Raw genomic sequence first — 17,615 nt, 5'->3', positions numbered from 1 at the left:
TTGGGATGTACCCCTTCCTTGTTATGATTCTCATGACTTTCTCCTACTATTTCTTTACAATATGCTCACTTTGCAAACCCAACACATGAAGAACCCCCTCCTCACGTCCACCACCCACTTACCATATGTAGTATGTAAGGATTTCTCCCTGGGGATTGCTCTGGGATCGTCTATGACACCACCACAGGACATGTTTCCACTTCAATCAGCAGGCAAACAACAGCACTTTATGCAAGTCCGGCCCCTCATCAGCTTTATTAGAGAGTATAACTAAAAACATAACACAGGATTCCAGCATCACTAACTACACAATCCATAATGCAGGAAAAACACAGGACTCACTAACTACACAATCCAGCATGCCCTGTCTATCAACTGGTGGGCTTTTCCTGGCCAATTAAACTTATACCTCCTGCAACCTTCTACTCACTGTTTACACACAGCGTTTGCAAGCTCTTGCTTTGTGTCTTGTTCACACCTCTCTTTGGGGCCACTCACAGTGTGTTCCTCAGCAGGACCCTGCCTCTCCCTAATGCCACCTTGCTGTTTTCTAGGGAGATCCCAGATTATTCTGTTTGACTTTCTTTTGAACACACTTCCCCTTTCTGCTACCTCATTAATTAGGCCACAGGTGGAGGTTTCTTCAGGGTTAGCTAGGGAAATAGACCTTTCCCTTGCCACACTGTCAAAGTATAATGCAAAATCTAACACGTACCAGACTGTTTACTCTAGTGCACTCTTTACTGTGTAGAGAGGAGGAGGGCTTCTGATTAGCTGCTCTCCTGACATAGGCCAGCCAAGCAAGAGAAAGGAAGTCCATATTTAACTACTGATGTCAAACAGCTGAACTTTGGCCACACCCCCTTAAATAGATACAATGAGAAATAGCTGTCCGGTGAAATTATGCACACAGAAAACTGATGGATCCCAATTAAAGTCAGTAGAATCCGACAGGCTCTGTTGGTGTCTGTCGTTCAACAGATCCATGAGTGCTGTTAATTCACGTTCTTTGGTTCACAGAGCAGGTGAACCAAAGAGCAAATGGAACATTCCATGCATGTATGAACTTACCTGTGGTATTCAGTTTGTATTTATGGGCTGGACTTTATATTTGGTTAAACTTTTTAAACCACGACTTCTAGGTTAGTATTTTAGACTAGCACACTTTAAATGTATTTTTTTTCCTGACTTTGGCACCAGATGACATAGCTTAACAAAAAATTCTTCCTTTATTAGTTGCAGAAGCAGTGAGGGGACAGAGGGAGTTTGGGGTGATAAAAACTTTGAAAACCCCTCCTGTTTTATTTTGCCCATAACAACCAGTCGGAGCTCAGGATTCATTCGCTTTTTTGGTTACTATGGGAAACAGTTTTTGTGTTCAGTTTTGCTTTATTCCCCCAATGACATGCCTGCAGGTGCATTAAGAAAGAATTAGGCCGTCTGCAGGATAATAAAATTGCGCTGATTTTATTCTTATATTGGAAAATCAAATGACCCTTACGACCATTCTTCTCATGTCTGCATTATCAGTATATTGCTGTGAGTTCTTAGATTTTAGTGTAATCTTTCACTGAAATAGACCTAAAAGATGAATGCCTCCTTTCATTGTCCCAATGTGAATTCATTTTTATTTATTTTTAGTTGGTAGATATGAGGTAGAATTCAATGAATTATTTTATACACCCCAATAAAATGTGGGCTCCAATACTACATTTCTTCTTTTGCACCTCATTTTAATTCTTTTTTTTTTTTCTGATGAACCTGCTGATCCCCTTGAAAATTGAAATAATGATAATGCCTGACTTGTAGCCGCATCAACTGTATCAGCACATAAAGAGCCAGGAGGCATAAAATGCAAATGATAAAGTGAAAGCATATGGATTGTGCATGATCGCCTGACGTCCAATGAATTTTAAAAGGTGCTGTCTAGCATAGAAAGGGAGGAGGAGGTGGAGAGGGAATGAAGAGGCTGAAATAAACATATTATCCCTGTGCATTTTTTCTTTCATTCCTGACAATATTTTTTTTCCACTTCGCTGAGCACTGGCTCTATTCCTCTCTCTCTCTGCTCACTTCCCTTCTCTTGGTACACCTCACACACATCTAAGGTCATGTCACTGCAGCTCCAGTGGAAATAATAAGATATAAACCACAAGGTTGTTATTTGCATAGAAATAGCATGGGGGCCTCGGGCTGCAAAAGAGAAGGACACAGAGATGGTTTGTCTAATGAAAACTTTTGCTGATGCAGATATTTTTTTAAACCTTGAAGTGCACCTTTTCTGTATTCACCTACGGAGGCTTTACAATGAGCTGAACTTTGACCATGGTAGTAGTAAAAACAATTGCTAAAATATACGTAGCACTTTACTTTGTAACATGTAAATATATGCAAACATTCTGTGCCACTGTAATTGTGTTTATTTGCAGATTTTAGACTGGTACCACATATTAGCAGGATTACTTATTAGTACCTGTTTGTTCAGAACGTTTAAGAGGACAGAACTTTATCATTTTCTGTTTTCTGCAGAATATGCAAGCCACATTACTGCTTATGTGGAGGGAAAAAAACACTACAGAGATACAGAAAATACCCTGTTAGTGTATTCTGGTATTCGGAGTTAATATAGGGAGTCCCTTCATTCTGGACTTTATTTAATCAGGTTATCACTTGGGTCCAGCAGCTTATTTAATCTAAATCTTGAGTAAAAAAACAAACAAAAAGGATTGTAAACAGTAGAAAATGGCCCTGATTTACTGAAAGCAGAGTGTAGGTTTCTTTGTGGGTTTTAATTCCCCAAAATTTTTTTCCACTGTATTTACTAAGGTTTCCCTACATTTTCCACTTTCCCTACACTTTGCTTTTTTTACACATGCTCTGATCTGTAAGGTTTTCCTCAGCTCAAATCCACCACATTTTCTTTGGAAACCTTAGTAAATATATAGTTTTTTTGTGAAAATGTTGGGAACACACCCCTTTTCAGTGACCATGCCCCTTGCATGATGGTCACACCCCTTTTTCGAGTTTTCTTAGTAAAATGGCGAGTAAGTCGGGTTCTTTTCAATTCTGGCGCATATTCTGGCGCAGACAGAATCTGGGACACAACCCGACAAAACATGTCTGGTTTGCAATAGTAAATGAGGGCCAATATATTAAATTTTTTTCGTGTGTAAAATTATCTATTTAGAATGTTTTGTTTTTTTTAAACATTTTAACTTAATGCCTCACCAGAGTACAGCACTTTGGTGCAGCACCTATATTACCCTAGGCAGCGCCAACCAAATACCAAGAAGAGCACCTAATATCCCCTAGCTGTACAAATTACCAAAGTACACCACCTCCACAGATTCACCAAATACCACAGAGCAGTGTAAAATACACCTTAGCAGTGCTAGTACCACATTACAGTGCAGAATACCTTCCCAACAGTACCATTTTACCACAATGGAGCACAAAGTAGATCCCAGCAGAACTAAATATATAAAGTAAGCCAGAAAATACAATCGAGCACAGCCAAACATATTAAGGACAACATATGTCATTTTACCTTCGGACCCCACACACTGGGATCGAGAGTCCTGCATCAGGGATTGAGCCTGTTGGCTGGAATTTATAGACTTGTTTCATGAAGGTTATGACCAGTCATTTCCTTCTTGCTCAGCAAAGCTCAGAATTGATCATTGACATGCCATTCATCAAGATTTACACTTTACAAATGAAAAATTAGATCTTGGTAAAATTTCCTTAAAACTGCTCAATGGGCAGATAAGTAAAGAACTTAAATTAAAAGTAATCTTTCCTCTTCCCATTATTTAGGCCATGAGATGGTCATAATATGGTTTTAAAAAACTGGCAAATAAAGCAGCTTGTTTTTTAACTATTGAGTTCAGTAGTAAAATGGCAGTTTGTTCATAAATTTATAGAAAGTACAGCCATAAAAACAAGTAGTATGTCCTTTTTAAAATTGTTTATGTAAAGGAAAAGTGTATTTCTCTATTGGCTCCATTGGGGGACACAGACCGTGGGTGTATGCTGCTTTCTCTAGGAGGTATGACACTATGGTAACAAGAGAAGTCGGCTCCTCCCTGCAGGATATACCCGCCTCCAGGCCCTGAGGTAATCAGTTTAAGCTTAGTGTCTGAAGGAGGTGTACATGGTCTGGATTTCTCCAGACCAGGTCTTATATTTTATTATTTTCCTAGTTAGGGAATGTGTTAGTTTTTTATTCCATTTTCTTTCATGTTTTCAGGTGGGGACTCAGGAACTGCGGCTCACTGTTTCCCCATTGCGAGTAAGGGGGCACAGACATTGCATATATGCGCTGTTCACCCCCTCTCGCCAACGGTCAGCGCTTGGGGTTGTACCTCATGGGTCCGGGTCACCCTATCTCCTTGCTCGCCTCGCTCGCACATGGTAGCCCGGCATGATGCAGGTGATAAAAGCTGGCTGAAGACTTCATAGGAAGACTTCATGAGGTAAGTTCTTCTGACTGAGGTGAGTATATTTCCCTTTCTCCTTAGGTGCAGATTTGCAACAGCTGGAAACCCTCAGTTTTTGGCCCACTTTTCTCATGGGTCCAATGGGGCTGGTCTGGACAGGGGGTCCTTTATTACTGGGGGGAGCAGTGGCAGTTTGGATGGGGCTTAACACTTTATTCATATATATATATATATATATATATATTTATATATATATGTGAGTGTGTGTTGAACGTCTGTGTGAGTGTTTTTACATTGAAGCGGCTGACAGCTGCGGCTTTCTCAATGCGGGCGCTCTGAGCGCCGGTTTACTTTCACTTTCGGCAGCGGCTGCTGCCAGCGGCGTTTAGTCCACTCAGTTCCCCGCGAGCGCACATGCATTCGCTTGTGCGCTCGGGGCAAGGAGCGGGCGCCATTACAGTCTTCATGTTAGTACTTCGGCGCGAACTGTACACCAATCAGCGCTCTGTGCGCGATTGGTGGCAGGGGCCAATCAGCGGTGCCCCCTGCTCCTGCTCCTAACACGTCCCACACTTGCTATTGGCTGGCATTTCTCTTCGCTGGGACAGAGTGTTACAGCCTGCAGACCACCACAGGTTCGAGTCCCGGGGTGGGACAGAGTGTTACAGTGTTGTGGTTTAATTTTTTAAATAGGCCCATTGTGGTCTATGGGGATCTCAAGGCATGTGAAACAGTAAGATAAGCAGACTGTATCAGCAACACAGTGCAATGGAACACAGTCTTGGCTGAGAGAGGCCCAGAACGGCCTCCCTCTAAACAGTTAACTGGAGTGTTAGCCACTCCTCCTTTAATCTGTTAATACTGTAACTTTAAAATGTCTGGTTCTGCTGAACCACTTGTTCAGCCTGCTCCACTGCTCCCCCAGACCCCCTGCTACTTTACCCCGGTTGTTCTTCCCGACCCGGTGGGTTCGGCCGCCCCTCCGGCCTGGGTTCTCTCCCTCTCCCAGTCTATATCCGACTTTGCTTAGGTCTCCCGTTATGTGGTGACTGCCTTGGAGAGGCCCTCCCTACAAGGCCCTCCGGAGGGTCCCGCTCTCCCCCTATTCTGACGCTCTTGCAGCATCATAGGGGTGTGTCATCTGACTCATCCCCCGAGTCTTCTGGCAGGCACGGGCACTCCCCTTGCAGGCATTGCCCAGTTACTCCGACCTATAGCAAGCGTCGGTCCTCTAGAGAATGCTCCCAGGGTCGCCACTCTGGCTCTCCAGACATGCGTACCAGGTCAGTCTCTCTCTTTCTTCCAGGGCCGCCTCACACATTCCCATTCACCTGGAGAACTTATGGAAGAGGTTTCGGATTCGGCCTCCGACTCAGAGGACTGCACGGATTTGCCTAATGTGGTGTACTCATTGGTTGCGGCTATAAGAGACACCTTACAGCTAAAGGACCCAGGAACTTTGGACGTGGTCCAGAAGTCTTCTTTCATCATGGCCGACCTCTTCCAGGGCTGCCTCACCTCGTCCCCATTCACCTGAAGAACTTGTGGATGAGGTTTCTGATTCGGCCTCCGACTCAGAGAACTGCACGGATGTGCCTGATGTGGTGTACTCAGTGGTTGCAGCCATAAGAGACACCTTCCATCTAAAGGACCCAGGAACTTCGGACGTGGCTCCTGAAGTCTCCTTTATTTGTGCCTGACCGGCACTCAAGACTTTCAGCTCTCACGCTGAATTTTACGCCCTGCTGGTATCCGCCTGAAGTCATCATGACAAGAAGTTTCAGGAAACGAAGAAGGTTCAAGCACGGTATTCCTTCACCAAGGACCTCATTGCTCGGTGGACCTCCTCTTCAAATGTGGATCTGCCGGTCTCCCGCCTCTCTAAGGCGCCTACCCGGCCTTTGGCTGATGCGGCGGCCTTCAAGGATCCAGCGGACATGTAGGTGGATACTTTGGCAATCTCTGCCCTTGAGGCAGCAGGTTCTTCCTGCTTTTGCTTCTGCCTGGTTGTCAACGGCCCTTTTAGTATGGTCTTTCAACTCTGCCAGGGTAGTCTTCAAGATCCCTCCGGAGGATTTATTTAATCTAGCTCTCCGATGCTCCGCAGCCGGAGATTTTTTCTGTGTTCTGCTTCCATGTGCAGCCACTGTGCTGCCTTTACCACAAGCTACCTGGATTCGGATGCCGCCTTCAAGAAGTGAGGCTACGGGCGAAAAAAGAGTTCTTTATTACCTCTGGTAAGACTCACAGAACCGCTTCCGTCATAAGTCCTCCTTCCGGTTCTGCGGACCTTTGGTACCAACAAAGGGTACCAACAAAGCGTCCAGCCAGGCGCCTTCATGGGAAGAGGGTTCCTCTTTCCGATCCCATTCCTCCCGGAGGTTGGCTATCTGTTCCGGCCGTTTGGCGGCCCCATCAGGCACCCGTAGGCCTTCCTCGGCCTGAAGGCCCCCCCCCTCCCCACCCGTCAACCTCTTTCGGGTGGTTGGTCGCCTCTTACCACCGGGATGCCTGGACATGCAGCTTCAAGGGAACGTTTTCGAGGTTTATTCCAACCTCTCTGTGGTCTCCAAGAAAGGCGTTTCTGTTCGCCCAGTCTTGGTTCCTGAGTATCTCAGCCAGCATCTTGCGTTCCCATCCCGAATGGAGTCTCTCCGTTCGGTGCTGGCGAGTTTTCGTTCCTCGGTGGACATCAGGATGCCTGCCTCCACATCTCATTGTTTCCCGGTCATCAGAGGTACCTCCGCTCTGCAGTTCCGGACGGTCATTTTCTATTGTGGCTGTCCATTTCGGTCTGGCCTTTACCAAAGTCCTGGCGTCTGTGATGGCCTTTTTTACGGACAACAGTTGTTTCCGTGATTCCTTATTTGGACTACCTCCTGATCTGAGCTCCAGCAGGACCCAGATCCTGTAGAGTCTTAATCTCAACTTCCAGACCTTGTCTCACTTCGGTTGGATGGTCATTTGGGACAAGCCCAACCGTTCTCCTGGGGCTCCAGTCCGATGTGGCCTCTGCCCGCTTTCGACTCTGCCGACTCTTTCAAAAGTCTGATGCCTTCGGCTCCCTGCTCCAGTTTCCATTCGCTTTTGCATGGATGTCCTGGGTCGATAAGTGGCGGCCGTGGAGGCCGTGCCATTTGCCCAGTTCCATCACAGACCTCTACAACTGGTGATTTTCTTCCGGTGTGACAGGTCTCCATTGTCTCTCGGCCGCCTCTCGTCAGTCTTGTTGGTCCCTTCTATGGTGGCCTCGTTTTCCCCCTCATTTTTTTCGGGGGTGTCCCTTCCTGTCCATCCCTGCCTGTCTGTCAGGCTGGGGAGGTGTTTTCAGGGACCGCCCGGTCTGGGGTCTTGGCCCCCCGAGAAACTTTTTCCCCTTCAACACTTTGGGGCCTAGGGCAATTCTTTCTTTGCTTGCTTCTTGGGAATTTTCCTCCTGGGCGGAACTCTGTTATCTTTAGTCTGGCCGTCCCTGGGATGTGATCTTCTAGGCCGGTCCTCAGTCATCCAAGACCACTGGTCCCTACATCCAGGGGTGTTTGCTGTGATCTGCAACACCTGGGGCGCTCCAGGCGTGGATCTCTGCTTGTCCCGCCACAACCGAAGCGTTCCTCTCTCTTGGTCGAGCCTTGCCCTACCTTGTCTATTTGGTGGTCGGGCTTTGCCCTACCTTATCTGTTTCCTCCCTTTCTTCTCCTTTCGGGGTCCGGAGGAAACTCTCAGTAGGACGTTTCAGCCATTCTAGCGGCCCAGCTGGGCCCGGCGGGCGTGGTGAGTCTTCATGGTCAGGCTCCTGAACGACTTAACGTTGCACCTTCCCTATCGTCCAGACCTCCTATCTCAGGTCTCCTGTGCCACCCCTATTACCGTCTCTGCTTTGACGGCATGGCGGTCGAGATCGCGGTTTTGAGAGCCGCGGTTTCTCTTCCAAAGTCATTCGCACCATGTTCAGGGCTCGTTAGTCCTCCTCGGCAACAATTTACCACCGTTCCTGGCGGTCTTATTTTAGTTGGTGTGAAGCTCAGGTCGTGTGTCCTGTTACCTTTTCGGTTTCCCGTCTTCTCTCTTTCTTGCAGTCGGGATTGGAACTGAGGTTGTCTCTCAGTTCCCTTAAGGGTCAGGTTTCGACCCTTTCTATTCTTTCCAGCGTCCTCTAGCTTCTAATTCTCATGTCCGGACCTTTCTTCAAGGAGTGGCGCATGCTGTCCCTCCTTATCGGTCACCTTCCCCCCTTGGGACTTGAATCTGGTTCTGGGGGTACTCCAAGGTGAACCTTTTGAACTCCTTGGGGAGCGGTCCCTGCGCCTCCTTTTTTGGAAAGCGGCGTTTTCTTGTTGTTATCACCTCCATTTGGAGAGTGTCTGAATTGGCAGCTCTCTCCTGCCGTTCTCCATTTCTGGTACTTCACCAGGACAAGGTTGTCTTCCGGCCAGATCCTTCCTTTTTGCCTAAGGTTGTTTCAGCCTTTCATCTCAATGAGGACATTGTTCTTCCGTCCTTTTGTCCCGCTCCTTCTCATTCTAGGGAGCATTTACTCCACAAACTGGATGTGGTTCGAGCTGTTAGGTATTACCTCTCTATCTCTTCTTCGTCTCGTCAGTGCGATTCCTTTTTCATCCTTACGGAAGGTCGTCGTAAGGGACAACCTGCTTCCAAGGTCACCACTTCCCTGTGGATCCGGTCTGCCATTTCGGAAGCCTATCGCTGTAGGGGGAAGACTCCTCCCTTCAGGGTGGTTGCTCATTCTACCTGTTTCTGTTGGGGCATCCTGGGCTCTCCAGAACAAGCCTCTGCCTCGCAAATTGCAAGGCGGCTACTTGGTCGTCTTTGCTCACTTCTCCAGGTTCTACCGGGTTCATACCTTCGCATCGGCTGATGCTAGTCTGGGCCGTAAACTGCTGCAGGCGGCAGTGGAACAGCCGTCTGCCTGACTGATTATCTGCCCACCCAAGGGATGGCTTTGGTACGTCCCACGGTCTGTGTCCCCCAATGGAGCCGATAAAGAAAAGGAGATTGTTTAACACTTACCATAAAATCTCTTTCTCGAAGGATCCATTGGGGAACACAGCTCCCGCCCTTTTGGGTTTCTCTTTGGTTCTCTGTCCGAGGGCGTGTTCAGTTATATCTTTTCTTCTGGTTCTCGGACAGTTCGTGTTTTTTCCTTGACCTGTTGGTCCTCTCCTATTGCTCTGGTACTAAAACTGATTACCTCAGGGCCTGGAAGCGGACTTCTCTTGTTACCATAGTGTCATACCTCCTAGAGACAGCAGCATACACCCACGGTCTGTGTCCCCCAATGGATCCTTCGAGAAAGAGATTTTACGGTAAGTGTTAAAAAATCTCCTTTTTTGTGAGAATATTTAAATGGCAACAAGTAAGGCTGGGTCCACACTACGTTTTCTCCCATACGGGAGCGCATACGGCAGGGGGGAGCTAAAAGCTCGCGCTCCCGTATGTTACCGTATGCGCTCCCGTATGTCATTCATTTCAATGAGCCGACCGGAGTGAAACGTTCGGTCCGGTCGGCTCATTTTTGCGCCGTATGCGCTTTTACAACCGGACCTAAAACCGTGGTTGACCACAGTTTTAGGTCCGGTTGTAAAAGCGCATACGGCGCAAAAATGAGCCGACCGGACCGAACGTTTCACTCCGGTCGGCTCATTGAAATGAATGACATACGGGAGTGTATACGGTAACATACGGGAGCGCGAGCTTTTAGCTCCCCCCTGCCGTATGCGCTCCCGTATGGGAGAAAACGTAGTGTGGACCCAGCCTAAGATGGAAAGGGCCAAAGAGGTCAGCTGAATTGGGGCCTCAAAAATTACCCTTTCTTGAACCTTACAATGTGGCTCACAAAATGTTGAGCTTACACCTTTAGCTATGTTCTCACAAGTTGGCTAGCTAGATTGGTGGGGATCCTACTATTGGGACCCCAGTGATCACAAAGATGGAGACCCCTTGTTTCTGAGCGAAAGGAGCAGTAATCGGCATTACTCATTTTTGTTCTTCTATTAATGCATATAAAATGCTGAGTCCACTGCTTTATACACTCTCCCAGCTTTCAGACCCTTACTGATCAGCTAGGTATCCCCTATGAGCTTACCCCTTTATGGTCTTTTCACACTTACAATATTCTGTGCAGATTTGACCCGCAGATTTGATGCACAGGATTTTCTGCTGCAGATTTCAATGTAAACTGAACACAGCTTGAAATCCTGCGCATCAAATCTGATCAGAATACAGTACGTGTGAATAGACACTTACTGTGACACAAAACTGAAGATTTCTTGCAAATTTTCTGCAGATTTTAACTTCACTATTGAATTTATTGGGCAAATCCACATAAAATCTTGCAGCATTTCAGTCCAGTATGAACATCACCCAATGAACTATTCCATAAAGAAGATGCCATAGGTTTATTAGGTTTATAACTCAGAAAATGTGTAATCTGTATTTCTACAGTCTACTCAAAGAGCAGTACTATAAATGTGAGTAATCAAAGGGACGTATGTTTTTAGCCGTCTACTTTTTTTCCGGGGGGGGGGGGGGGGGGTTAATATATTGGGGCTTTGAACATGCATTTTAAATATCTAATCCTCCTTTCTTCATGCCATGTGGGCTTCACATTCCTGTTTTGTAGTAATAAATGTGATTTGAGCCTCAAGCTTTTATATCTGTTATATAGTTGAAATAAAATAGTTTCTCTCATTACTCATTTTTGTCCTATGCTTGTTTATGTTTATTTCGGAAACATTTGCACACAAGTACAACATTCTATAGGTGTTTTGACAATCAAAAGTGTCTCTTGCATATGTGTAGTCTAGTGAAGGAAATGTAATTATGTAGTAAGCTACAGTTTTTCTTATCACAGATCGTTAATTTTTTGTATTTATAGTGGGTAAATATATTCACAAATATGGCTAAATGTTATACTAGAACCCAGTGCCACATGTGGGGTTGCTGGATGCAACTGTATGAGAAGAATCTCATTTTGGTGAAGACCGCCGTTGTGTTGATACATTTAGTGCATACTACACATTGAAGCAATACCCACAACTTGCACGATGCGCCAGCCTTAAAAAATCTCCCCTACATCTGAGAAATGTTGTTAGTGTGGTCATATTTTTATTATTTGCTAGTGTGAATACAGCGATGGGCTTCAGGGTACTGATACCATCATTAACAATGGCCTTAGTCATATCTAGTCTTGATGTACATGCTTTCTATGGAGAAATGGAGGTAAAGAGAGCTGACATGAATCAATGTGATGTAAATGTATGGTAACGCCGTTATATCTACTCTGATGAATTTACTGACAGTTCAGTAGCACATTCTTTCAGTGTTTCATAGGGATTTTATTTGCAGAATTTCTCACAATGTGCTGCCACTCCACTTGGATGTGTGCAGAGCACTGAGAAAAGAAAGCATGGATTTATCTTGATCTCTGAAGAAAGATTCAGAGTAAAAAAAAAATACTGACAGTATATTAAACTATGTCCATTGTCTGTCAGCCGTGTTAAGTTTGAACTGTCAGACCTGGAATGAGATAAGCAGCATCACGTTTGAAAGAAAGCAGTTTTGCATTCTTATGCAGCATTTCCGAATTTAGCATTTTTTACACTTGTAGGCCAAAGAATTTATATGTTTACAATTAAAACAATTAGTGCCTTTGTTGTGTGTATATTTTGTGCTTCTGTTTGATTTACAGTATAATATTATTTTAGGAATTATTTTGGAAAAACCAAAAATCTCCTGCCTTTTCATTTTATTTTTTATATTTATTTTTATCCTGCACGATGACCATCATAAATAAGGTTAATATAATATTCAGGACTTCATGGTTATGAGGTTGCCAAATGTGTTGTATATTTAGTGTATTGCAACTTAATGGTCTATTCACACGTACAGTATTCTGTGCAGATTTGATGCGCAGGATTTTCTGCTGCAGATTTCAATGTAAACTGACTGAACACAGCTTCAAATCCTGCGCATCAAATCTGCGCAGAATACTGTATAGAGAATAGACCCTAAAAAGGTATTTATTCATATATATGCATATTTTTACATTACTTTTATACAGTACTATTTTTATGAGCTTACATTTTTAAGACATCTGTTTACCTGTAAAACTATGATCATTGGTAATTTTTCAGGGATTGTGATGTGATCAGAGAGGGCTGTCCCCTTCTGCTCTCACATGATTAGTATTAATTATGTTATATTAGGTTAAACAGCAGAGATCAAAGGTTTCTCTGCTTTATGACAGTAAAGTATACAGTTGCAGCTTTGTATTCAGTTGTTGCCCCACTCCTGATCGTGTGGCTATTCTGATTGTGTGGGAACTGCCACTATGTAGACAATGCTTGTCATCAGACTGTTACTGCCTGACAGGCCTAAGGCTAGGTTCACACAGCCGTTGTGAACTTAGTCCAATTGGCTCTTTTTTTGTGCCAGGAGGGCCCTGAATCGCCAAGTCCCAACGACTTGAATAGGGTCTGTTAGGTGTCCAATATTTTACTGGACTTGTGCAGAGAGAAAAAAAATAGGACATGCTTTTTTTTTTCCATTCAACTTATCTCATTCTTCCTTACATAAATGATTGAACTGAAGGATGTTTGTAGGTTTCTTTTTGTTTTGTGGATTCAGTTGTGAGTGCCACTGTCCTTTTCTACTATTTTAAATTTACTTCAGTCAGCTGTTTGAGACCGAGACATGCACAAAATTATGGCTTTTAGTCTCCGTATTTGGCAGAAGTCGCATATACTTGCATAGGACTTCCACAAAATCCATAGATTGAACTCTTTTGTCTTGCAAAAATTCTTGGGGCAGCAGCTTGTAAATTTAAGCAAATATTATTATTCCACCCAAACTATCCCTGGAGTTGGGCTTTAAGCAGCATACTCCACTGCCGCTTCAACGTAATATATTTTATTCATAAATATGAACTTTTGCCAACATTGACTCGTAACCTTGTAGTGCCGGCTAAGTTTTTGGCTTCTGAAGTTTATTGCTACTGGATTACGGTCCAAAATTTTCATCTGTGTATAAATTGTGTGTTAAGGCTTATTGTATAGCTGGACGACACACCTGTTGTAATTCTTTGCTCACTCCATAATAAAAATTCATCCTATTTCTGTGCCTTCAGAACAGTCTAATGCTATAAAATGATCTACTCTATCTTTCTTGGTTGAATGAAACCCAGAATGTTGCTACAGTAGACAATAGGGGTAAGGGGTACTCCGCTGCTCAGTGTTTGGAACAAATTGAGCTTGTGATGTCATAGCCCGTCCCCTCATGACATCAGGCCCCATCCCTCAATGCAAGTCTATGGGAGAGGGCGTGAAAAATTGTGGTGTGAATGTTCCCAAAGTATGATTTGAAGTTATCTGAGTAGATCACTTTAAATGTTTATTTTTATATTTTTTTTTTTAACAGACTTATACTGATTAGCCATAACATTACACCTGCTGACAGGTAATGTAAGTAATATTGGTTAAGTCATTACAATGACACGTTTTGAAAGGGTAGGATATATAAAGCAGTAAGTGACTAGTCAATAGTGAGCAAATGTCATGATCTAAGCAACTTTGATAAGGGTCAACTTGTACACAACGTGATCAAAGCATACCACAAAAGGCAGATTGAGTGGGTTCTTCCTGCTGTGCAGTGGTTAGGACCCACACTAAACCTAAAAGTTGCATAAACAGTTATTGCTCGCTATAACAGAAAGCTGTCCCCCAAGCTACGCACTGCAGCTCTGAGGAAAGCAGAGTCACTAGACGCATACAGGAATCCCCGATACCAGAGCTAGGAGAGAGCGGAGGAAGGTAAGAGGAAGTATTTATTTTATTAGGCAGGCTAGTGACAATTAGAAAAATAATACATTTTAACTGGACAACACCTGTAAGTTTGTGTGCATGATGCTTTTTACTGGACTACTCAATTCAGATATAAGTTACTATCAATGTCATGGAGTAGCCGGTTTCATTGCAGACAAACAAAAAAAAAATCAGAGTTATCGCCACCATGGAGTCATATAGGAACACTTATAAATCATGTCCACCCCTTGTGTCATACATTTCTTAGATTTTGTTCTCATTTGAATACAATAAGAAGGCTTTCTGCATATAAAATTTGTAAAGTGCCAATACTGCATATGTCTCCAGGTATGGCTGGGCATAGCCACATTTACAAATGTATTGTCTGTATGGACAACTTTTGTGTACACTCTAAAATCTTCATAGTAGTAAAAAGTATTTAATGTCCTTTATAAGTTTTCCCAGGACATAGAACAGCCTTCATAGATGCAGTCTTCTGTCCATCATTTCTAAAAGTGATACTGTTGTTTTGTTTCTTTTTCTTTGTGTATTGAAAATAAATGGGAGTAGCGGGAAGGTCGGAAGTGGTAGGTAATGCCCTCTCTAGCTGTTGAAAAAAATCCTAGAGTCATAAAAATAACAAACGACATGTATTTGCTAGAGTGTCAAAGTTATGAGTTTATTTTGTAATGATGTGCTCCTGCTTTCATGAGGTAAACTGGCCGTGTCGGAGGTGTTATTAGTAATATGGACTCGGTGAAGCAGAAAGCAGAGTGACCGAGAGATCAGTGTATCAGTCAGCAAGAGGGCAAATGGGAAGAGACAGCAGGAGAATGAGAAAAGAGTGGTGTTGTTTGCACACAGATGAACCCTTTGACTGCCAGGCTGAGATGACTGCAGAGAATTGTGTTTAGCCAGAGCCTAACCATTTTTGGTCCTGTTCCATATCTTGCATGTACACCATACAGTGTTTTGATTCCAAATTCTTTTTTAAAGTGTTAGTTTAAAACATATTTAGTACATATCAGGTGAGAGGTTGTATGACACATGACATAAAATAGTTTCTTTAAAATATTATGAGATCATTGCTACACTGCACTAGAGCCTTGCAAGCATGGACTTTTCTTTATTACTTTTCATATATTATACTGCATGTAAATATTTGACCCATGTAACCCTAGCATAGTTTGCCAGTAAAAGTGGGCTAAATAAAACCTTATGTCAGTTTAAATTGCTGAATGTTGGAATTATGATATGTACAATAACAAGAAATATTATAGCTGATGCACACAGGATAATTGAAAATGCCATGAAGTACTGTGAGGCGTTTTTCATTGACTACAGCAAAGTCTTTAGATGTATTGTCCATGTAAATTTGTGGAAAAATCTTTCTGATGGCCGGGAACTTACAAGCCATAGTTAGGAGTCAAGCCATAACAGTATACAGTCCCTATGATTTTAACTTAAACATTTAGGCCCTGATTTACTAAGAGTGGAGTGTTTATTCTTCAGTGATTTCAATATCAATCGTCTTTTTTTTTTCAGGCATATTTACTATTCTGTCGCACATTTCTTTTTTTTTTTTCTGTCGCACTTTTTTTGTGTCGCGCTAGTCAATTGTGTCGCACAAACTACGAGCTAAAGGAATTCGTTGTGTGAGTCAAAATGTTTTAGACTTGTTTGTTTCCATGAATCAAAAGTATTCATGTGTTATAATTTTTCAAACATTACAACAATTATCCTTGTTTATCATCTTGGGTGTAAAATTTATTTAAACCTAATATTGCAAATGTGTTAAGAAATAAAAAAAAATTTAACATTAACAATCACAAAAGCATTCAATATTTTATTCATAAAAGCGTTGAACTGTACAAAATGTTTTCCGGTTATAAAACAAGTCACTTTCACACAAAACACAATGACAAACAGTCCCTTGTTACAAATCACTCCATTTTTGGAATTTCACTCGGCCTCTTGGCTGTCAGTTATTGTGTGAGGCAAACTCACACTTTTTCTCGAGTGATTTTGGAAGTACTCCGAGTATATTTTGGTTTTCGTCGGGAACACGCCCATTTTTGCATAAAACACGCCCGTTTCAGAGAGAAAAAATAATCGGGGTAAATCAGGGCCTTAATATGTAATAAAAATGATGAAGTGAGTAAAGAGGACCAAGGATTTAAAATCATGACCTCTCCATAGCAGAAGTGGGAAATCAGTCGCATTTCTAATTTATAGAATTATTCATTGACTAAACTGTAGATTTGATTTCAAATACATTTTTAAATGATAAATTTTCATACCTTTTTGTTTTCTTTTGCAGGTGCTAGGTCGAGAGGTCTACACATCAAACAACCAGCTTGGTGGCATTCACATCATGCACAACAATGGTGTCACTCACACCACGGTATATGATGACTATGAAGGAGTGTACACTATTCTGCAGTGGCTTTCTTATATGCCTAAGGTAAATTCCTTTTGCAGATTATGATACATGGATTTATATATCTCTTTTATTGTTTATATTTGGTAACTGGTTATAGTTACTGAAAACAGAGTACATTCCTAGTGCATCATCAGAGGATAACATTGCTGAAAAATGAATAGTTATGCTTACCACAGGTTGTTGCGCTGAGAGCACATCATCTGGATATGCATGTAGTAGTAATATGTTTGGGTCAGCCGCCTTGGATCAATATGTTTGGGTCAGCCGCCTTGGATCAATATGTTTGGGTCAGCCGCCTTGGATCAACCAGATGGGAATGAATAGAAAATAGGATCCAAACCTGGCGCTTCTCCCCATTACATTTCATGGCAATAGATGTAATTTTATGAATAAAGCCAAAAGTGGGAGAAACCCCAGGTTTGCATCCTTTTTTCTACTCATTCCCTTTAATGTCCAGTAGTTAGGACAAGCCCAGTATTATATATTTCCTTAACTGAATTTAACATAACCTTGTACTAGAGAGATTATTTTACAGCAGTTTCAATTATCCTTTTACTGTTGCAATGCTATTGTACAAGGTATGTGTTTATTTAGTAGAAACAACAATGTATTAAACTCAACATGAATTGCTGTTTTTTCCCCTCTTTTCTCTTTAAACAGTGCAAGTCCAGTCCTGTACCCATAATTACCCAAAAGGATCCCATAGACAGGCAGATTGAGTTTGCTCCCTCTAAAGCCCCTTATGATCCTAGATGGATGCTGGCTGGACGACCTCACCCATGTATGTACATATATCAAAATATTCACTTGATAATATTTTCATCTTATAAAAATGTATGATATGTATGTCCCTAATAAGGGCACCCAGAGACCTCAATAGGTGGTGTGCATGATTGACATGACTGAGAATTACCA

At 42.9% G+C, this 17,615-nt stretch overlaps 1 protein-coding gene across 2 annotated transcripts in view; it reads left to right on the top strand.

Annotated features, from left to right (window-relative positions):
- Positions 1–17,615, top strand: part of ACACA (acetyl-CoA carboxylase alpha) — a 403,267-nt gene that overhangs the window by 262,429 nt on the left and 123,223 nt on the right. For both annotated transcript variants that reach the window (XR_008888830.1, XM_056557545.1), the window contains exons 45-46: positions 16,578–16,721; positions 17,361–17,481. Coding sequence is in view for 1 of the 2 variants with exons in the window: in XM_056557545.1 (XP_056413520.1) it covers positions 16,578–16,721; positions 17,361–17,481 (265 nt within the window). In the remaining variant the exon portion in view is untranslated. The remainder of the gene's footprint in view (positions 1–16,577; positions 16,722–17,360; positions 17,482–17,615) is intronic.

This window comes from Hyla sarda, chromosome 2 (assembly GCF_029499605.1).
Source record: "Hyla sarda isolate aHylSar1 chromosome 2, aHylSar1.hap1, whole genome shotgun sequence".
In the NCBI taxonomy this organism is placed as follows: Eukaryota; Metazoa; Chordata; class Amphibia; order Anura; family Hylidae; genus Hyla; species Hyla sarda.
This window is presented reverse-complemented; position numbering and strand designations above follow the sequence as displayed.